Source organism: Budorcas taxicolor, chromosome 6, assembly GCF_023091745.1.
Source record: "Budorcas taxicolor isolate Tak-1 chromosome 6, Takin1.1, whole genome shotgun sequence".
NCBI lineage: Eukaryota > Metazoa > Chordata > Mammalia > Artiodactyla > Bovidae > Budorcas > Budorcas taxicolor.
The window spans coordinates 108,548,392-108,575,818 of NC_068915.1; the positions used below are offsets into that span (position 1 = coordinate 108,548,392).

Consider the following 27,427-nt stretch of genomic DNA (forward strand, 5'->3'; position numbering starts at 1 on the left):
GTTTCTGACCTGAATCCTCCATGGTATAATTTAAATTCATTTCTTTTTCTCTGACCTCAAATAAGTTGTAGAAGTTTGGGTCATATCATATCTATTTGAAAACTCTTATTAAGGTCCTCTTTTCCAGGGTAAATGCATTGCAGGACTAAGAACCAAGTAACCATCCTGTACCGAAATCAGTCTCATAATTCTTACATGCTGTATACCATAGCCCAAGAGACAGATTTCAAAAATTATCCATCATTTCTACCAAGCACCACACAATCCCCACAATAATACACTTTCTCAAGAAAAAAAAATTATAATGTAAAAGCAAACCTCAAAAATTTAGAAAAAGAAAAGTCTATGAGCGATGAGGGCAAGGAATAATACACACAGAATTCCATGCAGACACTGCTTCCTTCCCCGGAACAGGGTACCATTTAATGAAATGTATCTCTCAAAATCTCTGGGGCAGAGCTAAAGCCTGCAGTGCAATATCATAAAAACCTGCAGCTGTGCTGCCGTTCTTAATAGTCCACGCTGCATCCTTAGACCACAGGAAGCCAAAACACACACACTGTCAGAACACAACTTACCTTAACAGGGAACCAGCCAAAGCAGCAGAGCAGTTATGACAGGTCAAGCATCAGAACTGTTACTGAAAAGACTGCACACATCTTTATGAATTTTCTCAACTTGCTCACTCCAGAAAAGCTATTTTTCCAAAAAAGCTACTTATGTCTCCAAACATCATTTCTTTTAGGGATAAAAACTAGAAGATAGGCAAATAAATTTACTACATATAAACATACATTTGTAACTTACTTTTATTGCCCACCAAGGCAACCAGGGGCCGAGTTTCTGACTCCTCACTCACTTTCTTCACCACGGAATACCAATCTTCTAAATTCTCAAAGCTTTGATAATTTGTAACATCATATACCAAGAGGACTCCCTGTCGTAAGAGAGTTACACAACATTTGTAATATACTGCTTTAAAAAATATTAATACTAAATACTCGTAAGTAATAGATATGTTGAGTATAAAAAATACAAGCAAGGACTGTTTGTATCTGACTTTAATTCTGTTATTAGCAGACAGATAATACTGAATGTTTTTGTTCAAGATGTTAAGATACAAAGCAAGATAAAGAATGATTATATCAAATTGTAAGTGAGATCCAATAAGATATCTGGGATACGCTTGATAACTTTCAATAAATGTAAGAAAATCTTATTATAGAGGTGGAAAAAGCTGCAAGGTCTACAATTCTGCCTGTCACTTTCATAAGGTCAAACATTTAAACTTTTTAATAAATAACCATCTGCTGCTGCTCTTTTAAAATATTTTCAAAAATGGAGATCCCATGGAGCATCCCTCGATAGTCAATTTCAGCGTTTAACACAATTTTCTTTAAATGAAATAAGTCGATTTCCTCTTTCGGTCCTCTGTGCATTAGGAGAACAACATGAGAGTATCCTCCTCATAATAACCCTTCATGTACTTGAAGATAGTTAAGTAACTCTTTCACCATCTCCTTTCCAGAATAAACAAACTCAATTCCTTAAACTTGCCTCAAAGGACCTATTTTCTAACCTTTTAATCATAGTTGTTGGTTCTTCCCAAGGCATGCTACATATAGTTTTTTGACATCCTCTTTAAAATGAGCAATGTTAAACTGGATATGATACTGTAATAAGAGTCTGAACAAAGCCAAATATAACAGAGGGATTGCTTCCTGTCTCTTATATATCATATTCCTTTTAATACATCCCATTATTTTGTGTGGGAAGGAGATGTACACACACAAAATAACACTGCTACATTCTTGATTCTCATCCAATTTATGCTCAAACACTTAATACAAAGCTCTGCATATATAAGTCTGGACCCTAATGGCATTTATGTCTCCTTCTTCTTAAGTTATAATCACAAATGTTGACAACTTCTTATACCTATTATGTTCCAGAGAGGTATCTGGATCTTTTCATTCCTCCTCACAAAAAATCATGCAAGACTGGTATTATCCTCATTTTCACTAATAAACACAAGGTCACAGGGAGCCAGAATTTGAATCAAGGACTGAATATAAAGTCCACTCATTTACTCTATAAACATTTGTCAGTCAGTTATACGCCAGGCACTGTGCTGGGTACTAGGAACATAAATTCCAGCTTCAAGGAACTCACAGCCCTGCAACAAAGCCAGGCACACAGACAGACAAGTATATAACACAAAACTCATCAGCAACGGTATGCTGGCAAATATTAATTAACCAGCTTAAGGCATGGTAAGGAGAGGAAAGGATGAGAGAGGGTTATTTGTAGCATTTGCCAATTTCTGTAATATAAATACTCTCCTGTGGTCATTTAAAATCTATCAATGTTACTTCACCAAACAGAGCTGGGTAGGACATCACCATATAGCATTTCCACTATATAGATACACTTGATACACTAGATACAAAGAACCTTAAGAGCACAAACAACAGAAATATACAGTAAAATAATCAGTAAGTGATACATTTTGATAGTATAAACCTTTGTTTTTAATATAATTTATGAGTTTATATATATATAGTAATCACAAATGTATTCAACAATTGGCTCAAAAAAATTCCTAAAACTTTAACAACTGACTCTCCCTATCCAGATCTAGCTCACTACTGTTATGACCTTTCAGTCCTATGCTCTTTTTTCCCCCTAGTTTTATCACGAAATAGTTGACATACATAAGTTTAAGGCATACAGCATGAAGGCTTAATTTACATATATTGCACAGTCATTCGTTAAACTACACTTAGCTTCTCTGGGTCTCAGGTTATTTGCCTAAACACTCTCTATGATCCCTTCCAGTTTAATGACTCTATAATCTTTATGCAAAATCATGTGTCTGATTTATTTTAGCAACTTATAAACCTATTTCTATAGTCCTAAATGCTTTGAAATAATGCTCAGCACAGAATTATTTGAAGTAGTAAGCATAATCCCACTTTTCTTACTAAAAATAACGTCCCAGAAACAGCCTCTGAACAAAGCTACTACTCAATCCATTGACTCTACCTTCAGTTGACATGAGTGATACAATGTATTATGCTTAGAGCTCTGCTCTGGAAGTCAAATCAGCTTTGGGTTATAGTCCTGGCCCTACCATCTACTGATCTTGGAGAATATTTCGTCACCCACCTTTATAATACCTGTCATGATTAAGTGAAGTAATAAAAACAGACTTGTTTAAAAGTAAGATACTACACAATCACTGGGAACTTTTTTATTATTATTCTGAATGACTATGAATCCTTCTCAAGGGAACTTTGAGCTAGCTTTCACTCTCATAAATTGAGCTTCGACCTATTTATTGTACAGTCACTAAGTCCAACCCTTTGTGACCCCATGAACTGAAGCATACCAGGCTTCCGTGCCCTTCACTATCTCCCAGAGTTTTCTCAAATTCATATCTATTGAGTAGGTGATGCTATCTAACCATCTCATACTCTGTGGCCCCCTTCTCCTCGTCCTCAACCTCTCCCAGGGTCAGGGTTTTTTCCAATGAAATGCTCTTTTCCTTAGGTGGCCAAATTTGGGAGCTTCAGCTTCCGCTGAAGGAAAGGTTGATTTCCTTTACAATTGACTGGTTTGATATACTTGCAGTCCAAGGGACTCTCAAGAGTCTTCTCCTATACCACAATTTGAAAGCATCAATTCTTGGGCACTCAGCCTTCTTTATGGTCCAACTCTCACATCTGTATGTGACTACTGGAAAAACCATAGCTTTGACTGTATGGACCTTTGTCAGCAAAGTGATGTCTCTGCTTTTTAACACACTGTCTGTGTTTGTCAGCTTTCCTTCTGAGGAGCAAGCATCTTTTAATTTCATGGCTGCAGTCACCATCTGCAGTAATTTTGACCTATGGTGCCTCTTAAACCTGAAAATTTTTAGAACTCTTCTAAGCAATATATTAAAATAGTCATCACAACATGGATCAATATCTGAACATAATAGAATATATGCAAATAAAACATGGCCAGCATCTTTTGATAATCAGTACTAGACCAGAGCCAAAGAATAAAAACTATAACTGATCTAGACTAGGAATCGGTAAACTATGGCCCCAAGGTCAAATTCAGCTCATAGCCTATATTTACAAATAAAGTTTTATTGACACCTAGTCACACTCACTTGTTTAAGTTTTATCAATGGCTGCTTTTGCACTATGAGGGCAAAGTTGTGTAGCCACAACAGAGTCTGACCTGTAAAACGTAAAATATTTTCTATCTAGTTCCTTAAGGAAGTTTGCCAATTTCTCATCTAAACTGATGTATCCCAATATTCTCCAATCAGCAATACCTATGAATTGGTCCACGACTCATAAGAAAGAAAGAAAGAAAGAAAAACACCTTTCCATTAATCTAGCAACCCAAATATCTATCGATTCATATATTCCTTTTTCAATATCATTTAATGAAAAATTATGATTTTTATCTTTGCTCCTAAAATGAAAACTTTGCACCAGTTTTGAATCACATCAATGTGGTGAAAAACTGAGAAAGGAAAATGAGAAAGCCAAAGACATTAAAGCAAAAGAAGTTCTAGGACTTTCGGTTTCAGCTCAGACATGTAGAGAGTTTGGAAGTCATCACATTTGTCCTTACATTAAAAAAAAAGCTGGACAAACGGAAAATCAAAGACTTTTTTTTAGACCAAACAGACAGCTGAGTTTGTAGGGCAAATTGACATCCTGAAATCCGGAGAAAGAGGAGTGAATCGCGAAAGTCACCATCAAAATCCTGCTTACCTGGAACAAAAGTCACTAGAACCAGTAAATAGTAGACATACTTAAATGGTAATTTTGACAAACTGCTGAAGTCTGAGCATGGTCTAGCCTAAGGATCAGAAACTCCTGGAAGACATACTTTTTGGGATACCTTCACACTTTCATGGGTTTTACCTATGGTGAAGAATCAAGAAAAATACCCTCATAGCTCTGGTAGGAGGAAAGAGAAAGTAACCACTGTAAAATATGCCCAGAGCATTGTCCAAAAAAAGGCATACTTTCCAGGAAAAAACCTTAATCAGAGTCTTCTATCACAGGCATTTTCCAACTTCAGCCCCTTCTAGCCCACCTATATCACATAAATGAGAAAAGCTAAAAGATACCTATGAAAGTCATAGCCCAAGGACACAAATCCTGAAGTCACACAAGGCTGTGACTTAATCATAAGAGTATAGAATGTTTCCCTCCCTCCATACTTCACCACACATCAATAGGGCTCCAGGATAAGAGAGGAAGATTACATTTGAAAGAGCTGCAAGACACACTCCAACTAAGGAAGAGTTCAAGACGCACAAAAAGACAGGGGAGGAAAAAAAACAAGGACACTAAAAGCATTTCATGTCTCTGGCATTTAAAGCTTCAGTAAGCATTAAGCACAGAACAACTCCTGGCCAAATTAAGATACAACCTCAAGTTAATTAAAAGGCTATTTATTTGAGCTCTTATCCTAAAGAAAGGCAATGCCAAAGAATTTTCAAACTACCACACAATTGTACTCATCTCACATGCTAGCAAAGAAATGCTCAAAATTCTCCAAGATTGGCTTCAACAGTATGTGAACTGACAACTTCCAGATGTTCAAGCTGGATTTAGAAAAGGCAGAGGAACCAGAAATCAAATTGCCAACATCTGTCAGATCACAAAAAAAGCAAGAGAAGTCCAGCAAAACACCTACTTCTGCTTTATTGACTATGCCAAAGCCTTTGACTGTGTGAATCACAATAAACTGTGGAAAATTCTTAAAGAGATGGGAATACCAGACCACCTTACCTGCCTCCTGAGAAATCTGTATGCAGGTCAAGAAGCAACAGTTAGAACTGGACATGGAACAACAGACTGGTTCCAAATGGGGAAAGGAGTGCATCAAGGCTATATATTATCACCTTACTTATTTAACTTCTATGCAGAGTACATCATGCGAAATCTTGGGCTGAATGAAGCACAAGCTGGAATCAAGATTCCCAGGTCAAGTATCAATAAATTCAGATATGCAGATGATACCACCCTTATGGCAGAAAATGAAGAGGAACTAAAGAGCCTCCTGATGAAGGTGAAAGAGGAGAGTGAATAAGCTGGCTTAAAACTCAACATTCAAAATAACTAAGATCATGGCATCTGGTCCCATCACTTCGTGGCAAATAGATGGGGAGACAATGGAAACAGTGACAGACTTTATTTTGGGGGGCTCCAAAATCACTGCAGATGGTGACTGCATGAAATTAAAAGATGCTTGCTCCTTGGAAGAAAAGGTATAACAAAGCTAGACAGCATATTAAAAAGCAGAGACATTACTATATCAACAGAGGTCTGTCTAGTCAAGGATATGGTTTTTCCAGTAGTCATGTATGGATGTGAGTGTTGGACCATAAAGAAAGCTGAGTGCCGAAGAACTGATGCTTTTGAACTGTGGTGTTGGGAGAATACTCTTGAGAGTCCCTTGGACTGCAAGGAGATCCAACCAGTCCATCCCAAAGGAAATCAATTCTGAATATTCATTGGAAGGACTGATGCTGAAGCTGAAACTACAATACTTTGGCCACCGGATACAAAGAAATGACTCACTGGAAAAGCCCCTGATGCTGGGAAAGATTGAAGGCAGGAGGAGAAGGGGATGACAGAGGATGAGATGATTGGATGGCATCACTGACTCAATGGACATGAGTTTGAGCAACCTCCAGGAGTTGGTGATGCACAGGGAAGCTTGGTGTGCTGCAGTCCATGAGTTCACAAAGAGCAGGACACGATTGATCAACTGAACTGAACTGAACAGTCCATACATCTTGTCTAGTTTTCAACAAAAATTTAGAAGGCATACTAAAAGGCAGTTTGAAGAGAAAAGCAAGCATTAGAACCAGAGTCAAACATGAGACAGATTTTGGAATGATCAGACCAGGAATTTAAAATAATTGTGAATAATATTTTAAAGACTCTAATGGAAAAGATAGAAAACTGGAAGAACGGGTGAGTAAAGTACACAAAGAGATGGAAACTCTAAAGAACAATTAAAAGGAAATGCCAGATATCAAAGATACTATAACAGAAATAAGACCACTGATGGGCTCATCAGTAGACTAGACACAACCTAGGAAAGAATCAGCAAATTTGAACATAACAGAAACTTACAAAACTGAAATGAAAAGAGAAAAAAGAATGAATAAAATAGAATATCAAAGAACTGTGGGACAAGTCTGAATGTGTACATACATGGGACTAGAATATCAGAAAGAGAAGATGGAACTTAAGAAATATGTGAAGTAATAATAGCCAAGAAATTGCCAAAATTAATTAGACACAAAACCACAGTTCCAAGAATCTCAGAAAACACCAAGTTGGATAAATACAAAAATATCTACACCTAGGCACATCATATACTTAGACTCCATAAAACAAAAAACAAAGGGAAAATCTTAAGAAAAGGTAGAAGGCGGAAGCTGAGGGGAGCAAGGGAATACCCTATCTGTAGAAGAACAAGGATAAGAATTATACAGAATTTCTCATTTGAAACCACACAAGTAAGCGAAGAATGACATGAAATATTTAAAGCACTGAAATGAAGAAAAGGACCAATCTAAAATTTCAAATGTAAGATTATCTTTCATAAGTAAGGAAGAAAAAAGACTTACTCAGACAAAAATTGAGAGAATTCACAGCCAAACGACTTGCCTAGGAAGAAATGTTAAGAGGTTCTTCAAGAATAAGGAAATGATACACGTCAGAAACTCAGTTCCATATAAAGAAAGGAAGCATATCAGAGAAGCAACAAGAAAAGGTAAAATAAAATCATTTATTTGTCTTATTCTTAATTAATCTAAAATATAACTATTTAATGTACTGAGTGATTATATTATAGCATATGAAATGAAAGACACTGATGTCGTCAGGGACAGCAGAGATGAACTGAGAATATTCTTTTATGAAATATTTTATGAACTGCACAGGAAGCAATGTAATATTGTATGAAAATGGACTTAAATTAGTTTAAAATGTATATTGTGAACTCCAGAGCAATTACTTAAAAAAGAATGGGCTTCCCTGGTGGCTCAGAGGTTAAAGCGTCTGCCTCCAATGTGGGAGACCTGGGTTCGATCCCTGGGTTGGGAAGATCCCCTGGAGAAGGAAATGGCAACCCACTCCAGTATTCTTGCCTGGAGAATCCCATGGACAGAGGATCCTGGTAGGCTACATACAGTCCACGGGGTCGCAAAGAGTCAGACATGACTGAGCGACTTCACGTTTCACGTTTAAGTATAATTGACAGGCTAAGAAAAGAGATAAAATGCTCAACTAAAATGAGAAAAGACAGAAAGGAGGGGAGGGAAACAATTACAAGGTCAGAAAAAAACATGAAAGCTATGAACCCAGCTATGTCAGTCAACACTTTAACTGTGAACAGTCTAAATCTACCAATTAAAAGACATTTTCAAGGGCACAAATGCTTAAGTCACATAAGGCTGTGACTTAATCATAAGGGTACAGAATGTTTCCCCTCCTCCATACTTCACCACACACCAAAAGGCCTCCAGTATAAGTAAAAGGCTGTATTTGAAAGAGCTGCAAGACACAAACTTCAAAAAAACAAGACTCAATTGTATGTTGCCTATAGGAAACACACTTTAAATACAAAGATACAGGTTAAAAATTAAGGGATAAAGAAATATCGTATAACACAAGCAAAAAGAAAGCTGCAGTAGCTATATAAATTTCAGACAAAGCAGACTTCAGAATAAGGGAAATCATGAGGTTTTATAAAGATCAGCATAATGATAAAGGGGTTAATTCTCCAAGAAAACATAATAATCCTTTGTGTATATACACTTAACAACAGAATATCAAAATATGGAGGCCAAAACTCACAGAACTGTATGGAATTCAAAACCCACAGATCCATTAGCACAGTTGGAGATATCAATACCTCTTTTTCATTAATTGATACACCAAGCAAGCAGAAAGTCAGAAAGTTGACCTGAACAACACTAACAATCAGCTTTATCTAATCTCATCATTTATAAAACAGTCCATCCAACAGCATTAAAATGTACACTCTTCTCAAGTTTGTATGAAACATTCATCAAACATTCACATTCTGGGCCATAAAACATACTTAACAAAATTTATAAGAATAGAAATCATACCAAGCATGTTCTTAGATTACAATGGAATTAAACTAGAAATCAATAACAGAAAGATAGCTGCGAAAACTCAAAATATTTGGAAATTAAACATACTTCTAAATAACACATGGGTCAAAAAAAGAAGTCCCAGGAGACACTTAAAATATCTTACATAAAATACAATCTATCAAAACTTGAAGATACAGCAAAAACAGTGCTTAGAAGAAAATATAGAGCACTGACTGTAACACATGTATCTTGTGATACACATATCACAAGAAGAAACATCAAAAATCTAAGCTTCCACTTTAGGAAACTAAGGGAAAAGAGGAATTTAAACTTAGTATAAACAGAAGAAAAAATAATAAAAATTAGAGCAGAAATCAATGAAACTGGAAAGATGAAAACAATAGAGAAAATTAGCAAAAGCAAAAGCTGATAACCTCTAGCCAGGCTGACCAGAGACAGAGAGAGAGAGAGAGACTGAGAAAGAGACACAAATTAATGAGGGATCATTACTGATTCCCACAGACATTAAAATAATAATGAAGGAATAATATGAACAACTTCACGGCCAAAAATTTGAGAACACAGATGAAATGAACCAATTCTTTGAAACACACAACCTGCCAAAACTCATACAAGCTGCCACAGACTCCCAGAGCTTCTACCCACCAGCTTCAGCACACCAAAGTCAGACCTCTAAGTACTCACCTCTTTGGGAGCCTATCATACAAGCACCTCAAAGCCCCGAGTCTCTCACCACATCAATCAATCCAGCTCTCTTCCAGAAAACTATCAGAAAGTACAACTCCCTCTGAAATGCAACACATTTCGGCAACAACTGAACTCTGAGAAGAATCTCCAGGGAACTGCTGGAAATAACTGTCTCTTGGCAACCTTGCAGCCATCTAAACCCACCACCATGTCTCATGTCCCTGATACCCTCTTCTATCAAACATCTGTCCACCATTTATCCTTCTGCTATGTATGTCTTCATCCCTATCCTGCCCTGTGCTTCCTCTTCCTAACTGACCCTCCAAATGCTCCTCTTCTTTCCAAATCTTTCTGCCACGACTTTTGGAAATCACACTCTTAAGTTTAATTAGTCCTTCTACATCTTAATAAACTCTTCATAAAAATTTCTCTATTTTTCTGTCTTAACTTCACCATTGTAAAAAAAAAACAACTCTTCTCTTTATAAACCTTAAGACTTTTAGTAGATACCTACATAATATTAGATAGCACTTTGTTTTCATCTGCTTCACTTATCACTATGCGAAATAAGTATGATGAGTCGGTAAATCAAATGGACACCATTTTCAAAGGAATAATGAATAGCAATCTTGAAATAACAAACACTGTGGCAGCACTTAACAATATTATCAGGTTATTTCAAAACTTAGTTCTAAAATTTAACAGATACAATATATACAACTTAATGAAAGGTTCCTCACTCCCAAAATGCAGGTATTTTTACTTGCTTATTTGTACAACAAATAATCTACTTTAGATTTCAATTAAATATAGAAATGAATTAAATCATATAGATTATACAACAGTCATAATAACATATATTTTACTGTATAAGTACAACCTGTAAGAAGCAACACTAATGCAAGAGAGGACTGTAAATATAATCAGTTACAAGTTGGCAAATATCCAACTAAAAAAACATTCAAAGTAAAAGACAGCAGAGTCTCAGGGAGTCCAAGTTCGAGATCTGCCATCTCCCCAGCTGTCATACAAGCACCATATCCTTTTGTTGGTGGTTAACAAGGTGGCTCATCTGCGTGGGGCACTGGCACACAATAGTAGTTATGTTCTTCTACCTCACAAATGACTACACTTCATTGAGTTTATACTCAGTAGAGCAGTGTTTGCAAACCACTTAGATTCCAGGGCGGAAAGAGCTACAAAAACGAAACATCCAGTCCTTCTCTGAGGTTTGTTATTAGCCTCTGTTAGCCACAGGTTACACGGCACTAAACACTATGTGCTGTGTGTTTGCTTGCAACCACTATGAAAAATAGCCTATAACATCTTTCTGAAGACTCCTAGAAAATTTTAAGTTAATTTAAAATCAGGGAATTTAACTGGGACGTACTTCAATTCTTAGAACTAGTTTTTGACAAAATACTTCACGAGTTTTCTTGGATGTCAATTCGATTTTGTTTTAACCAACACTATTCAATACACTATCACTAAAATTCAATGCTGCTGGTTGAGAAAAAGTAAAGACAGTAAAAAGTGAAGAAGGTAAAACAATCAGTTTGATTTGAATCTAAGTTAATTCCTAGCCGACAAATAAACTTCTTCCTGGATGATAAAAAATGCTTTAAAAAAAAACAGATTCATAGCTTAATAGTCCAATTATGTATAATTCTTTCCATACACATTATATAAGTTAGAGAACGTCGAACAAAACCCTAAATAATTCATTATACCGATGTCCTCAAAACAGCTTGTCAAAACATTTCTCAAAGATTTCTACCCTATAGCATGTGCACAAAAATCTGAAGTATTCATTAGATGGGCAATATACAGCATCTACAATGATTCTAGACACAAATCTACATTAAATACTATTAAAATGTTTATGAAAGCATTGTTTTTAAAAGTAACATTTCCCCCAATTTATAGTAAAGAACTGTAGTCAAAGCTTCTCTGGTCTGGGTAAAAAGGTTTACATATATTTTAACAAAAGAAACTACTGTACTTTATTGTATTTTTATATAGCATTTAACTTAGAATCTCTGGAAAGCAGAAAAAATTTATGACAATTCATTTTATCATTTCAGAATTTCTACTTTCCTGGAATGATTTCATGAAAATGTTCATGTACTTCCTAGAAATACTCTACTGCATTGTTTAAATAAACCAAGGTATATGCTTTACAGAGATTATAATATATAAACAATGTAAGGCACTGTCAAAAAATAAAATCAACAAGTACCTTCAAAATAGAAATCTCATGTGACATTCTCTTACTCCCAAAATATGAATTACATTAGAAATGAATACAGACATTTTACTCAACTCAACTATTCTCAAAGATGATGGAAGTTTTCAAAATTTCTACAAATTTGCCCATTAATGTCTACTGACTTTAACCAGCTACATAATAGCATAAAACACACACTGTAAAGAACTATAAAGATTTGAGGGGATGGTCACACAGCATTGTAAATGTACTAAACATCACTGGTTATACATTTTGAAAATGTTTGTTTGTATACTATGTGAATTTCATACCAATATTAATTTTATATAATAATTTTATAATATTAATAAACTTTAAATTCCTATAAATCGAATAACAAATTTGATAAATTTTGTTTTAACCAACACTAAATATATCAAATTTTTAAATGATTTGGAATAAGGTAAAATTAAGAGAGTCTAATCCACACACATGATATTCCCCTAATTTTTAAATGAAAAAAAAATTTTAATTGAATATTATATTATTTACTCTGAGATGCATAAAAACTTCCCATTCACCACTAACTCTAGATATATCTATGAACCATAAAAAGTTATTCTATTTTACATTCAGAGTCAAATATCATTAGAAGCTTGACTAATCTAGTTCTCATTTTTTTTTAAATCAAATATGTATCCATGTAGATAGATTTTAATGGAGCAAAAAGAAAAGAAACTGTCATTTTTCAAATCCTATTTTACCAACTAGGTGAATGAAACAAGGACTGTGGCTTTCTACAAACCTCTGTCCAATAATTTTTCTTTACCTTACTATCTACTTTAAACATAATCAGTTTAAAATAGAAAGAAACAACAATAGAAAAGCCAGACACAAAAACTTGAGACATATTTTCTAAGAGGAAAATGAACGGGCATAAAATATTAAGTCATATGGTCACAGGTGAAATTTTTTCCAGGAGACAAAGAACATGTAGAAGAAACGGCGAAGAGGAGTCCTAAAAGCGTAATCTATATGTCAACAGCGCAAACACACAGCTCGAGGGCCTTCAGACATGATCAAGAACCATGTGAGCCTCAGCCTTCTCTGCATATTTTAGAAAATAACTCAGAATCTATTTTCCATCCAAAATTAAGGCAATGATATTTGTTAAGCATCAAACATCATATAGAAGAGTGCTTAAAACTCTGCCTTCATTTTCTAGATTCATTTTTTTATGAGCAACACAGTTCCACATAACCAAGTTATGATTCTCCACTTAAAACATCAAACTCCAAAAAAGAACTAAATGAGAATCATGAATATTACCCCCCAATACCTCATGATGATATGAAAGATACACATTAACTCAAAGTGGAGGAAAGAGCAAAAAAACAGCATGTCAATAATTAAGTACATTAATGATTACTATGTATATTTTCTATTAGCATAATTTAATTTTAAAATCTATATATCTATATAAGCTCATGTTGCCAAAGAATTTTTATTATATAATTATTCAAGTAGTTTTTCTTACTCTACATAGACTTTCTTCTAAACACACACTACACATGACTATCATGTTAAAAAACTGTATGTGCTTCATATATACAGTTAGTCATACTTAGTTTTCTGATATATCTATTAAATCTAAACACATAAATATTTAAGAAACTAATTCATCATAAAAATTATATACATATATATGTTTTTTGTCCTTACAATTTAAAATGAAATTAAATTTTCCTCTCTAATAATTTTCATTCAATTTATATATTCTGTAAGTGGTGAATATGACCAAAATCAGTTACTAAATATCAAAATATCATTTATTACTACATGTATTAAACTTCTAACAGTAATATTAGTAATACAAGTAGCATATGAAAGCTATTAAGATTAACCCAGTTCCCTGACCCAAATCATTCCAAACACGACTCTGAGGGAGGATGAAATAAAAGGATTAGCACAACTGTAAAACCAGTCTCCATATATATGATGTAAAAATCAAGGTAGAAACAGCATATGTGTGTGTATGTATCTGTCTATGTGCTTGTAAGCAGAGTATATTCAGTATTGGAATAATCACAGAATTCATTTCATACCTGTGCTCCATAGATATATTTATCCAACATCTTGCCTCCTATTGTCTGCCCTCCTATGTCCCAAACTTGAAGAGTAACATTCAAGCTTCCTACAGTATAAAACAGAATATAAAAATCAGAAAAACAGGAACAATGTAACAACTGAATACAGTTTCACAGAACATTAAGTCACAGTGATAAACTCTGAACCTAATGTGCATGTTTATTCTGCATGTTCACATAAGTGGAATTGTGAAATAATGCTGTCAAAAGAGATTAACAGTGGGGAATTTAGGTTTACACTTTACCCCAGTTCCATGCAACCACATTTATAACCACCTCCAAAACAAAAGAAAATAAATAAAGTTTTAATTCACAACCATCTTAAACCTTAAAATTTTTTTTTCTTATACGGAGACTAAAACAATACAGCACTTGAGTGTGGAATAAGATATAATTTAAAAATTAAAACTGAAATTTACCTTATTGCATATAATGAATTTTGCTGTAACTTCTAAACTCTACAGATTCTAAATAAAACTCACAAATTACTAACACACTACAAAAATGATCTCAAGGTTTCAATTCAAATGAAGTTTTAAATTTGAATGTCAGCTACTATATACAATAGTGAACATAATTTTTAAATTACATGTTTTCAAATTTAACTTATAAAATATAAACATTTTGACAGCCATATTCAGAACTGATGTAGGAGCATACCCAGGATATCACAAATTGTTATGATGCATTTATATCTGTTCAAAGCAGTCAACTGAAACTAATTATAATATGTGCTTCAAAGCCCTCACAAAATAGAATAAATCTATTTGATGATTTCACAAATCTCTTTCCCATACAAACATTATAAAAGCATTCTAAATTACTAAAAGGCAATCTTTAAAATTCTTTCATCCATTTTGCAAAATATTTACTTGATAAAAAATTTATAAATTTATTTTTATTCTCTATTATTAATGCAATTAGTGACTAAACAACAAAATTTAAAGATCAAGTTCAATATGCTTTGTATTTTAACATTTCAGACTGTTTCTCCTAATAAAATTATGTTGTTTTCTCCAAAGGTGGACAGAATCTCAATCAGCACCTTCAAAATGAGCTCCCACACCAAAAATGTATCTTTCTGAATGATTTGCAAATCAGGAAAACTCAAAATCTTAGATACTAAAAGACTAATCTCACTTCAAAAACAAACCAAAAAATGTTATATAGATATGAATTTTTATACCAATGCAACAACACTAAAATTGGAGAATGTTAGTCACACCATTCAACTTAGCAACTGGAAAGAAAGTACAACACTAGATTAACCAGTCAACTTTTACCCTTAACTGTAAGTTTTGTAGGGTCTGTATTACAACCTTTCCATTATCTGGATGTAGTTCTGTTCCATCTGCCAACCTGCAGGATTTACATGAGGAACTTCCATTAGCATTAATGAGAGCTACTGAAGTTTATCACCAGTCATCTTTCCCACATATACACACTTTCAACACTCACAGAGTAATGACTGAAGTGTTCTTAGAGCTCTACAAACACAAAAACCAAAACATCACAGATGAATTCTCTCCCAACAACTTGTATAAAGCCAGTATCTTAAAAATCTAAATTTTTAAGAAAATTTAATTAAGAAAATTAAATTCTAGAAAATTAAGAAATCTAAATTCAAAATTCACTGTGCTACAATGCTGTCTCAAATTAAGCAGGGGAGAAAGGGCTAGTTGACACTAGAAAAATGTCATATAGTTTCAGGAGCCTCTAGATAAACAGGCAGTACTCTATTCATTTTACTAACAAGACTCTTTAGTTAATGTTTACTTCGAAAACCAGTCCCCAACAGTGTTAACTTTTTAAAGATTTTAGGCAAACTTAATAAAGGGCATTTAATATCATTTTCTTCAAGGCCAATAAACTTAACTTTATATCAAGAAATATGAAGCTTTTTTTTCCTTTACATTCTGATATTTAGACCCTATCCTATCTATAACTTTAGAAGTATCATCTTCACTACATACTTTTAAATTCTGACAACATAATTTCCAGGCTTAAAATCATTTATTCAACTATCTCCCACCTGAGAGGTTTATATTCCAATATTGAGGGAATAATTGTTAAATCCATACCTTTCCAAATAAACACTATTTGTTGTTCTTGGCTTATTTTTCTTTAATATACATATTCTAGTGCCTCAGATAAAAATAGCTGTGTATTACTAATAACCTACTAATATACAATGCTAAACAAAAAACAAACAACTTTTCTTGTTACAGCTTCAACAAATGATATTAACTTCATGGTTATTTCATGTATCAAGAAATGTATTTTCAACTCCACATTTGAATTTTATGCTTATTAACACATAAAAATAAATCAGAGTTCCTCCTATTTGGGAAATAATACAGAATTCAAATTAATATTCCCTTTAGTTCTAACAAGCAAAAATATATTAAGTCTTCTGGTATACTTTCAAAATGACAAGCCCATAAAACTATTTAAGAATTTTCAAATAATCAACATTGCAAAATTTTTAAAATCCTAGAATCCATTAAAATAAATTTCTAACTAATAAAGAATGTTAAGGAGGAAACTGTCAGCAATCTAATCCTAAATGCAAAATGCTACTCCTGCTCCTCTGTAAGAAATGACATCTAACTAGGGAAAAAAAATAAATAAATGAGGTGACAAAATACAGGTAAGTTGCTTTTGGTATGAATCAAAGCCACCAAGAGGATTCAACAGTGACCTTGTAAAAGTACACTTGGTGCCTTGGTTAACCTTACTTAAAGTGCTCCATAGTCAAGATGGAACTAAAAACACAAGTCTGCCCACTTCTTGTACTAAAGACTTAGAAATCCTTTTCACAGTAGAACGCTGTTTACTGGACTGTACCCACAAGCTTCCTGAAAGTATTTTGACTAGGCTCTTAAGAAGCTCTATCAGCAGAATCTCTGACTAACAGATACACTATTTTAAGCAGTAAAATCTGCACAGTGGTTGCATCCAGACTATACAGCATACCAGATCATGAAATATACTAACATGGATGAGTATTTGCAAAGTAATGACCTTGAAAACTTGCATGAAGAGAATGTCAATAGATGGACAGGAGGTATTACACCTCTAAGGATCTGAATGGATAGAAGACTCACTAGAATACTAACAAATACTGATTTGCCTTCTGTGCTGCTATACCATAAATTTAATAATGCTGCCTATAATGTTTCAGCAAATGATACAAATAATCACTGGGCACAATGAATTAAAATTAAACTATACAAAGGGTATACTATAAACCTTTAATTTATTCATCTTATTTCTTAATATACCTATTAATATCAAATCAAACTACAATTTTTTCCTACTAATATTTATACAATAATTTTAAATCCACTAAACAGAATAAAATCAACTGCTTTATATAAAAAAAATTTTTTTCTGGAACTCTGCCCATCAAAATAAAAGCTTAATCAGGAAAATTAAAACATACATTCAATAAGAGTATGCATTTCCTAGTGTCATTTCTTTAACCTACGTACTTTCTACTCTAAAATATATTATAAATTTGGATTTCAAAAATAACAAATACTTTTTACAAAGTCATCAAAATTCAAAAATGGCTGGTATTGTGCAAAGAACTAGAAATCATCAACATGTATTACACATATAAAATGTTTAGAATCAGCCTTAAAATGTTTTTAATGTCTGAATAGGTGCTTGCTCCTTTACTTAAGTCTTTGAACTGAAAAATCAGAAAAATTAAATAATATTCATAATACAGAAAGTTAGCGCTTCTGCTAGTTAGCACTGAAACAGAACAGTAATTAAATACATACTGAGGTTCTCTGTATACAGCTGGCATCTCTGAAGAAACTGCTGTAAAATAAGTTTTCAGTAAATATATTATCTGATTTCTACATGTATTCTGCTAGTGATTGGGGTAAATAATATATCAGCATTAACCTATCCATAAGCTAATAATAAAAAGGAAATGTTCAGTTTTTAATACATACAAAAATACAAATGAAACAAAATACACACGTTTCTCATTAAACCTCTTTTTGAACAATAACTTAGTAATGGATAATTGGAATTCATTTCTGAAGTTATATCTTCTTATTTTTCACTGGTAGTCGAGTAACAACCATCAAAATATAACAGAGTATATTACTAGTGAGATATGCAGAATACCTTCAATTACCAAGAGTTTGCATTAGCTGTTCTAAAACATTCATAGAGAGTTGTCTGATAGATGCAGTATTTGAGAGACTAACATAGTTCAATCATATCAGAATTTATTAAACCCCTTCCCACTATATCACTCATGGTCCAGTATATGAATCTGACACTACACTTGCAACTGTTTTTATTCAAATGTGTTTCCTCAGAGAGAAGAGAGATGGACTGGTTTATGAAGTCAATCAAGACAAACTGCTTTTAATAAAATACTTTAAACACATAATTTAAGCACAAGTGAATGGACAGAGCATTTTAAAGCCCCAATTGTTCAGAAACTAACTTAAAACAGAAACCACTCTTTTTTTGTTATTATTTCCCTGTATTTCCCACAAAATGTGCTGCAACTGGCATCTAAATAGTTTCTTTGCATGGTGAACTGAAACATCTTGAATGCTCAAACTGTATTTTTATGAGTGCCTAGGGACCCTAAATTTTAGTGGTCTATTAAATGCCAGCAATTTCATGCTGCCTTGCATAAAACAGCATTCACATATTAGAGCACAGAAGTTCCATAGCTACATTATACTTCTGTTCCAACTTTCTCTCAAACAAAAAACTGAAGCAGAGGCTAATCAAAATAACATTTAAAAAAATAATCCTTTCCAGTCTTCTCACATTTAGTTTATACAATATCTGTTGATAATTATATGGCATTTGATTTTGTTTTTAAGGTTAGAATTTTATAAGCAACTATTGTTTATCCTCAAAAAATGTGCAACGGTCAAACACAGTGTAGCGTGGGGAGTATATAAACTTTTTCCTTACACACACGAACAGTATGTCTTCACGATAGATGCTGATGAAAGAACCTCCCTAAGACACATTTACTGATTACATATATTTTCACACAGAAACAGTACCCGAATGTTACACATTTCTGCTTATGTCTCTTATCGTCAGATGTGAACAACTTTCCATGTTAAGACATTTCAGTCTCTTACCTGGCAATGTTATTCTTCTCAAAAAGAAATCCAATCCTATAGTTTGTTTGTATTGTTTCCCAAAAGTTTCTTGAGCAAAACAGGTAGCTAAGGAGGTCTAAACAATTGATACACAGAATATCAAAATTAATGTCTTTGGCTTTAGAAATGTAAACAAAATCACTACTATATCTTATTAAGTAATCTTAGTATTTATACCCCAATTATACCAAGCAACTTTAAGCAGTTCTAATCAATTACAAGGGGAAGAGGGACTTTTCATTCCACCAGGTATATTTCACTTGCCAACCAGCTATCAGCGGCAACAACACACTAATCAGCTAAATCTCTTTAAATCTCTTTATATCTCCTAACTATCAACCTCCTATTCCTTGCTAGAAATTAGAATTTCTATTTATCAACAGAGAAAACTAAAACAACATGATTAAAGATCTGAATTTTATATGTCCCCATATATCAGCTCAACACAACTTTCACAGATGTTTCATTTCTGAGGTCAAACATCTGAGTAATTTGTGTCCTCAGCTAATAAGAAGTAAAACTAATTAAGGAAAGGAGAACCTGTTTATACAATTTCTTTTTTCCCCCCTAAGAAATGTGTCTAATTTTTCTCTGCATGTAAATGAAAATGATTCTATAGAACTGATAGTATTTCTTTTAAATGAAGAAATTGAAATTTTTAAGATTAATATTAAGCAGGCAAAAATAAATATATTCCATTCAAGAACTAGAAAGCTTAACAGTCACAAGAATATTATAACTAGAACAAATACCTATCTACATATTTTAAATAATAATTCAAAGTTACACTCAAAACTGTATAGAGTTTCTTTACAGTACCATTTCTTACCAATGCAAACAAATAATTAATCATTCTAGTGAAATAACTCAAAAGTTCCTTAAACATTTGTAATGCACTATTTATTTGTAAACATCCTCTAAAAGAAGAGAACGGGAGCGTCATGAAGCTTTTCTGCTCTTCAAGACAGATTCTCAAAGTTAAAGAAAAATAACCCTTTTTTATTTTAAAAGTAAAATTAGATGTCAACTCCTAAAATAATGAAACCTAAAATTTGCAAGATAGCTTATTATAATTATGACATATAGCTTATTATGACAGTGCAAAAGAAAACTGGGCCAAACTTTCTTTCAAAAAAACCCTAAAATTCCTTTGACATAAGAATCATATTTTTCAGATAAATGGCAATTTGCACACACTAATTCCAATTCATCTAATATTTATATAATCAGCATTTGTAAGAAATTGCTAAAATATTTGGTCAACTATATATTGAGTACCATAAGATGTTCTGCTACACTCTGAGAAATAAACTTACTACACCAAAATGAAAATTCATTTGGCTTCCTTGATAATATAAAAACTGAGAGATCAGAAGAAAAAAAAGTAAGCATTCCTTTTTAAAGCCTTTTATTATTTAGCCTGTTTATGCCACTGAACTCATTTAACTTAGAGGACAAAACTATCTATGAAGAGGCTAAGGGTTCTAAAGCAAAGTAATTAACACTACTTATACTATTACAGATATTTCAAAATGTTTAATATATGGACGGTTGAAACACTTTCATAAGTCTAAGAAATGCAAGGCACATGTAACTTCAGCAGAGTGTTTCTTTTCCCAAAAATAGGACTTCTGGATTTTGATAGCCCTACCCTCACACTTTTGAGACATATAAAACTAGAATTTTCAATTGGAATAAAGTATAATTTGTCAAAAGTGTAGGTCATTAGGAACAACGAATATTAAAATAGGTTCTTACATCATCTCCAGACATCTTACTACAAAAATTAAAGAGGAGCATCTGAATCAGCAGGAAAGAGGCACTTCCTCTCCAATTATCTAGATATTATGTTATCTGTCTCATTTGATTTCTCAGAAGTCATTGTAGAAATACCTTTCTTAAACAATTATGAAGTGAGCAACCATCTATCAAATCTGATTCTTTACAGTTTTCTTTTTGGTTTGGTGAACTTTTGCTAGCAATTTTTAACCATACTACCTTTACTAATACTGAAAAGACACCATAAAAGGATATTTTGCCTCAAAAAAACTTAATATATAATAAAATTCAAAGTATGAATCAAAGGAATCAAAACAGGAAAGAAATAGAAAAATGTGTTAATGGAAGGAGGTGCTAAACTTCTCTTGCATAAACTGTTAGTGGTCATCGCAATACTCTATTGCTTTTGTGAGGGTGTACAAAAATGTCCTGATTAGAACTAGCAAAAAAAAAAAAAAACTGATGCTAGAAAAAAATGGACAGGAGTTAAATCAGGATACAAGTAAGAATGAAAGAGAGGCTGAATTCATAAAAGAAAAAGACCGTAAAAGAAACAGAATGGGAATCGGTAGCTGCCAATAATCTGAAAACTGAATATGGCATGAAAAAAATAGCAGCTTGACATATGAACAATGAAAAAAAGGTAAGATGTCTGATGCTGGTATCCAGAAATTTCTGGGAGAAAAAACATCTTTACAATTTTAAAACAGATGAGTCAAGATGACAAAGAACACCAGTATCCTTTGGAGCAGAATAATATCCCTAATTCCATAATATAGAATGAGAAAAATACACTTTGTCACATATTAGACAGAATTTTAGATATGAAAAGTCATAATTATTCACACTAAATTAGCAAAAAGAGGACAATACATGACAGGCTAGAGGAAAAACGGAAGTAAAAAGTTATGAACAGATTTCAATTGAGAAATACATGCATGATAACAGATGAGTACTGGGAGAAAAAAGTAACAAAAATTTAAAGAATTATGATAGAATATAGGATGATGGACAACTTTTGTCTTTTTTTTGAGGTGTATTAGTATTATAGTCACTATCATTTTAAACAGGAAATAAATTTTTATGAGGGGAGGATAAAAAAGATTTAGGAAGTGAAAAATTAGAAGGCATTCAAAAGCATATACGAATCATGAGAAAAACTATAAAAATATAAGTTTGTATTGTGTTAGAAACAATGTTGACTTATTTAAAGCAATTCATCCACTCAAAAACTTGTTATAAACGTACAAAAAGTCATATAATTAATACTTGACTAAGAAAAGCGATCCCAAGTTCTTTTCTTCCTCAAAATGTTTAAAAGTAATCAGAGAATATTGAATTGTTTCTCCTCGACAGTAAAAATCAGTAACAAAGAATCACGATGGCAAGAAAGAAATGAACAAAATTCTCCAAACTCTGCCTATGAATGACACCTTTCCCTAAGCACGAAAGAGGCGAACAGCTGCAGTGCCAACTGCCAAGGGAAGACATATCAGCAGTGGTTACCACAGAAACCAGCATCCAAACTACACCAGGCACACGGAAACCGAGTGGAAAACAGAACCCTGGTAACAATAATAAACCCGCGTTTCTGGAGCCTCTGGTGGGGAAAAGGGACGGGAGAAGAAAGGAGACAAACTTTAGCAGTATGACCAGAGGCAGCGTTGGCGCCACTGACAGAAGCGACAGGTGTGGAGGTTCCCTGGGCAGAGGCTCTGCTCCCCGTTTGGGGGGCGGGGCGGATCCAGAATCCTTCAAGATCTTACGGATGGTCTTCAAAGAGCAAGGTCCGGGCAATGTTTACTCCATTTCAGGAGCTCCGCAACCCTGGGTTAAAGACCCCCTGCCTTGGAGGTAAAGGGACTGGCGGCTAGATATTCTCACGCACTCACTTCATTCAATCAACTGTCATCACAGGACAGATTTTAAGGCAAGGATGCCATGTCATGCCAGCAGCCTTGCCCTCAGCACCCAGGCCACAAGAGAGAGATGTTTATTGAATGTTTGTGTTGACAGGTGCTGTGCTGGGGAACAGAGATGAACAGGTATGAACAGAGAAACTAACGTTTAGTGCGGCCACTCCGTGTGCTGCAAGCTGCATGTAGATGTTTATTTACTGTGGATACGCACACTTCACCCCTCCGAAACGACCCCTATCAACATACCCCCCTACAGTTGAAGCACAAATAGGGATAGCAATTTGCCCTCCAGTGACTCGACCAGTAAAGTGATGGGAGCCCCCGCTGTCTCACCCAGGGAGCCTGATTCCAGAATCAAGCTCTTGGGAGCTCCCAGTGCAGCGGAGGCATCAGAAACAGTAAACGGGGTTGGGGTAAGGCGCAAAGTGTGACCCGGCCTAAAGCAAAAACAGGTAAGATGTTTTGGCAGATCATTGCTAGTCCTCAGAGGCGAGAAGCTGGAAAGCTTCCCAGGGAGGCGATGCTGGCTCAGGTCTTGAAGAGAAGTAGGAGTTCGCGATCCAGGCAGGGATTAGGAAATGACTTTTTTTTTTTTAAAGGAGCTGGACAGCTCTCGTCGGACTTCAAGCGTTTAATTTGTGTCGGGCCCCAAGCCACCTCCTGGCGGGCCTGAGCCCAGACGCCCCGGGACTCGCGGAAATAAGGCGACGCCCGGGGGAACGGGGAGGAGAAGGTTTGAAGGGCGCCGGGGCCGCGCCGGGATTCCTTGCAGGCCTGGCACGGCGGGCGCACCAGAGGACTGACCTTCCCGGAGGTGCCGTCCCCCAGCACGACGATTTTCAGTTGCCGGTCCAGGCTCTCCTCCTCAGAGTCCGACATGGTGTCCCAGGAACGAGGCCCGCCTACCCTCCCTCCCACCGACCCCACCCCCGCGAAATAGAAGAAGGAAAGGAAAGAGGGAGATCTCCGGGGGCGGGGGAGAGGAGGAAGCCCGGCAGCGGGGACAGGACTCCCCCCACCCCCAGCAACGGTGTCTCAGAGGCCACTGGAGGTATCACTCGCCGGACGCCATCTTGCCCGCCGCCCCGCCCCCTGAGCCCGGCCCCGCCCCCACCGCGCGCTACGTCGGGCGCGCAGCCCCGCCCCCACCGCGCGCTACGTGAGGCGCGCGGCCCTGCCTCTGCGCCAACCCGCGCAGACCGCGAGCCTCCCTGGCGGGCCGGACTAAGTGCCGGCCTGGGCCGAGGGGGCCTTCGAACCGAGCAGGCGAGAGGCGACACTACCCCTCGCAGACAGTTAGCGAGATGAGGAGAAAAAAAATTTAAGCTAGGTAGAAAAAACAAGAGCAGAGTAGCGCGTAGACGTCCTGTGAAATCCCTCTCTTTCCATCATCTCCCCCTGTGGAGATCCCTGAAGCGAATGGTTTAGCCTGACTAGGCGGGTGGGCGGGGTGGATCCAGGCTGCGCTCCGCGGTTGCCATGGGAGTCCGGACCCGCAGAAGAGGCGGCGGGGCGGGGCCTGTCTCTGGGCGCACGGGACGCGGGTTGCTGGGAGGGCGCGCAGGGGAGGAGGGGCCTCGGAACGGGGTGGGTCTTGAGGGTCGCGCGCCGGGAAGAACTGCAGTGCAGCCGAGGAGCAAGCGATGGCTAAGAAAGTGTAACTGCCGCGGGGCGATGCTGCGAGAGTGAAACGTCGGCTTGGCGCTGCCTTCTCGTTTTTTGCTCCTCAGATCCTGCGTTTTCTTAGCCAAACTGCGGAATCCGATGGTTCCTTCACGAAGTGCTTAAGCTGGAGCCGCAGTTCTCAAAGTGTGGTCCGGGGTACCCAGCGGGATCCCAATAAAGTCAAAACTACTTTCCTAATAATTCATTTTTCTTTCCTTTTTCACGTTCATGCGCTTACAAATATACTTAGAAGTTTTCCAGAAGATGCATAATCTGTATGGCATCACCACTGAGAGCTAAAGGGGCAAACGTTTCTTGGTATCCATTTCAATGCAATAATGAGAGTTATAACAACATAAAAACTCTTCGGGGGTCCACAATAATTCTTAAGAGTGTAGAGGGAGGCCTTGAACCCTAAAATTTCGAGAACTGCTATTCTGGATGATCTCAGTCCAGTAGGGCAGGTAAAAAACATAATTGAACTTTTCAACATAGATAAATTACACAATATTAATGCCGGCCTACTATGTCTCCTTGTTAATTATTTTTCATGAATTATCAGGTTCACTCCTCATGGGAGCCCTATAAATTAGGTAGAATTATCTCATTTTACAAATTAGGAAGCTTAAGTCACAAAAAGCTTAGCTCACAGGCAGTAGTTCTCCAAGACTATGGGAATTCAAATGGGAAAGCAGTAAAGAGTAAGGAAGTACGCTGGCAGCGGAACTGAAGTTCTAATTACAGACCTTCACTCACTAGAGGTGTGACCTTGAGCCTCAATTTCCTTATCTATAAAAGAGAGGCACCACTTTTTTCACAGGGTTGAGAATTAAAGTAACCACTGCAAAGTAACATAGTACAATGGCCGGCTTATAATAAGCACTCAGTACTAACGGGTATCACCTTCCTGGACATCATTAGATATGGTCCGTATTGACACGTCACTGCTTTCTATTCGGGTTACCTTAAACCCAGGGCTCCAATGTAGAGCCTCAGTCCCTTCACCTGTAGATAGAGCCATCCATAATAGTCACTACCCAGTTGCTATTAGTCCCCAACTCTTTCCCTTCTCCGCTCCATCACCATCACTACCAGCTGTCTACATCACTAGGTGTGTTCATAAAAATTAGGATAAAAAGTTAAGTGCCATATCATATAGGCATGGCGTGAAGCTCAGTCAAAAAATTAAATACTTAGGTGTACATAAAATTTTAAATACTCATGTGGCAAAAAATACCATTAGGATCATATAAGCTTCCACAAAAAGATAGATTAGATGAGGAAAATTAGAAAAGTTATACATAATATGAGAGAAGGCAATGGCAACCCACTCCAGTACTCTTGCCTGGAAAATCCCATGGGTGGAGGAGCCTGGTAGCCTGCGGTCTATGGGGTTGCTAGGAGTCGGACAGGACTGAGCAAATTCACTTTCACTTTTCACATTCATGCATTGGAGAAGGAAATGGCAACCCACTCCAATATTCTTGCCTGGAGAATCCCAGGGACGGGGGAGCCTGGTGGGCTACCCTCTATGGGGTCTCACAGAGTCGGACACGATTGAAGCGACTTAGCAGCAGCATACATAATATATTTTAAATCTATTTGACATTATCAGAGAATTACCGAGTTATGACATGGGGAATTATGGAGCTCAGAGGAAGGAAGATCAAAGATCAAAAACAAGCACTGAGGCCCACTCTCCCCAGGAGGTACCTGCTGATTCACAACTAGAGTCAAGGGAGAGAATAAATAGCACTTTAACAGTCTCAGAGCTGGGAGAAGAAGCGGCAAACAATGAAGGTCAGGACTTCCCTGGTGGTCCAAGAGTTAAAATCCACCTTCCAATACAGAGGACCTAGGTTCAATCCCTGGTCAGGGAACTAAGATCCCATATGTCGCAGTGCAACTAAGTATACCACAACTACTGAGCTTGCGTGCTCTAGAGCCTGTGCTCCACAACAAGAGAAGCCAGCATGCCACAACTAGAGAAAAGCCCGTAACGAAGAGCCAGCGCACTGCAATGAAGTCTAGCATAGCCAAATTTTGTTAAAATAAACGACGAGGACATCCCCGCTAGCAAAACTGATTAAGAATCTACCTGCCAATGCAGGGGACATGGGTTCAATCCCTGGGGCAAGAAGATTCCACATGCCTCAGAGCAGCTAAGCCTGTGCACCACAACTACTGAAGCCCACACACCCTACAGTCAGTGAGCCACAACTATTGAGCCCGAGTGCTACAACTACTAAAGTGCAAGCACCCAGAGCCTGTGCTCCACAACAGGAGAAGCCACCTCAGTGAGAAGCCCTTGCACGACAAGAAGTAGACCCCACTCACCAGCAAATAGAGAAAGCCCTCACAAAGCAATGAAGACCCAGTGCAACCAAAAATAATTAAAATTATAAAATAGAAACAGTGAAGGTCAAGGCACATCACAAAGGAGGAACACTTGTAAACCAGTCCCCATTTTTCAGGTTAAGAAGTTCCTGAAAAGCTATATCTTAAGAGTTAGGGTGGGTGAAGTGGAAATAGATAACCTCCACAGAAGCTGAAGCCAATTTTTGTGTTACTTAAATTCCTCATTCGGAGAAGGCAATGGCAACCCACTCCAGTACTCTTGCCTGGAAAATCCCATCAACAGAGGAGCTTGGTAGGCTGCAGTCAGTCCATGGGGTTGCGAAGAGTCAGAC

The 27,427-nt window shown here is 36.3% G+C and overlaps 1 protein-coding gene across 4 annotated transcripts in view; it reads right to left on the bottom strand.

The window, feature by feature from the left end:
• The window catches only part of RAB28 (RAB28, member RAS oncogene family), a 158,266-nt gene extending 134,213 nt beyond the window's left edge, over positions 1-24,053 (bottom strand). For all 4 annotated transcript variants that reach the window (XM_052641912.1, XM_052641909.1, XM_052641910.1 and 1 more), the window contains exons 1-4: positions 23,877-24,053; positions 19,354-19,450; positions 14,177-14,265; positions 808-937 (exon numbers count right to left, since the gene is read on the bottom strand). In XM_052641912.1, coding sequence (XP_052497872.1) covers positions 808-937; positions 14,177-14,265; positions 19,354-19,450; positions 23,877-23,951 — 391 coding nt within the window. In that variant the 5' untranslated portion in view covers positions 23,952-24,053. The remainder of the gene's footprint in view (positions 1-807; positions 938-14,176; positions 14,266-19,353; positions 19,451-23,876) is intronic.
• Positions 24,054-27,427: the final 3,374 nt, after the last annotated feature.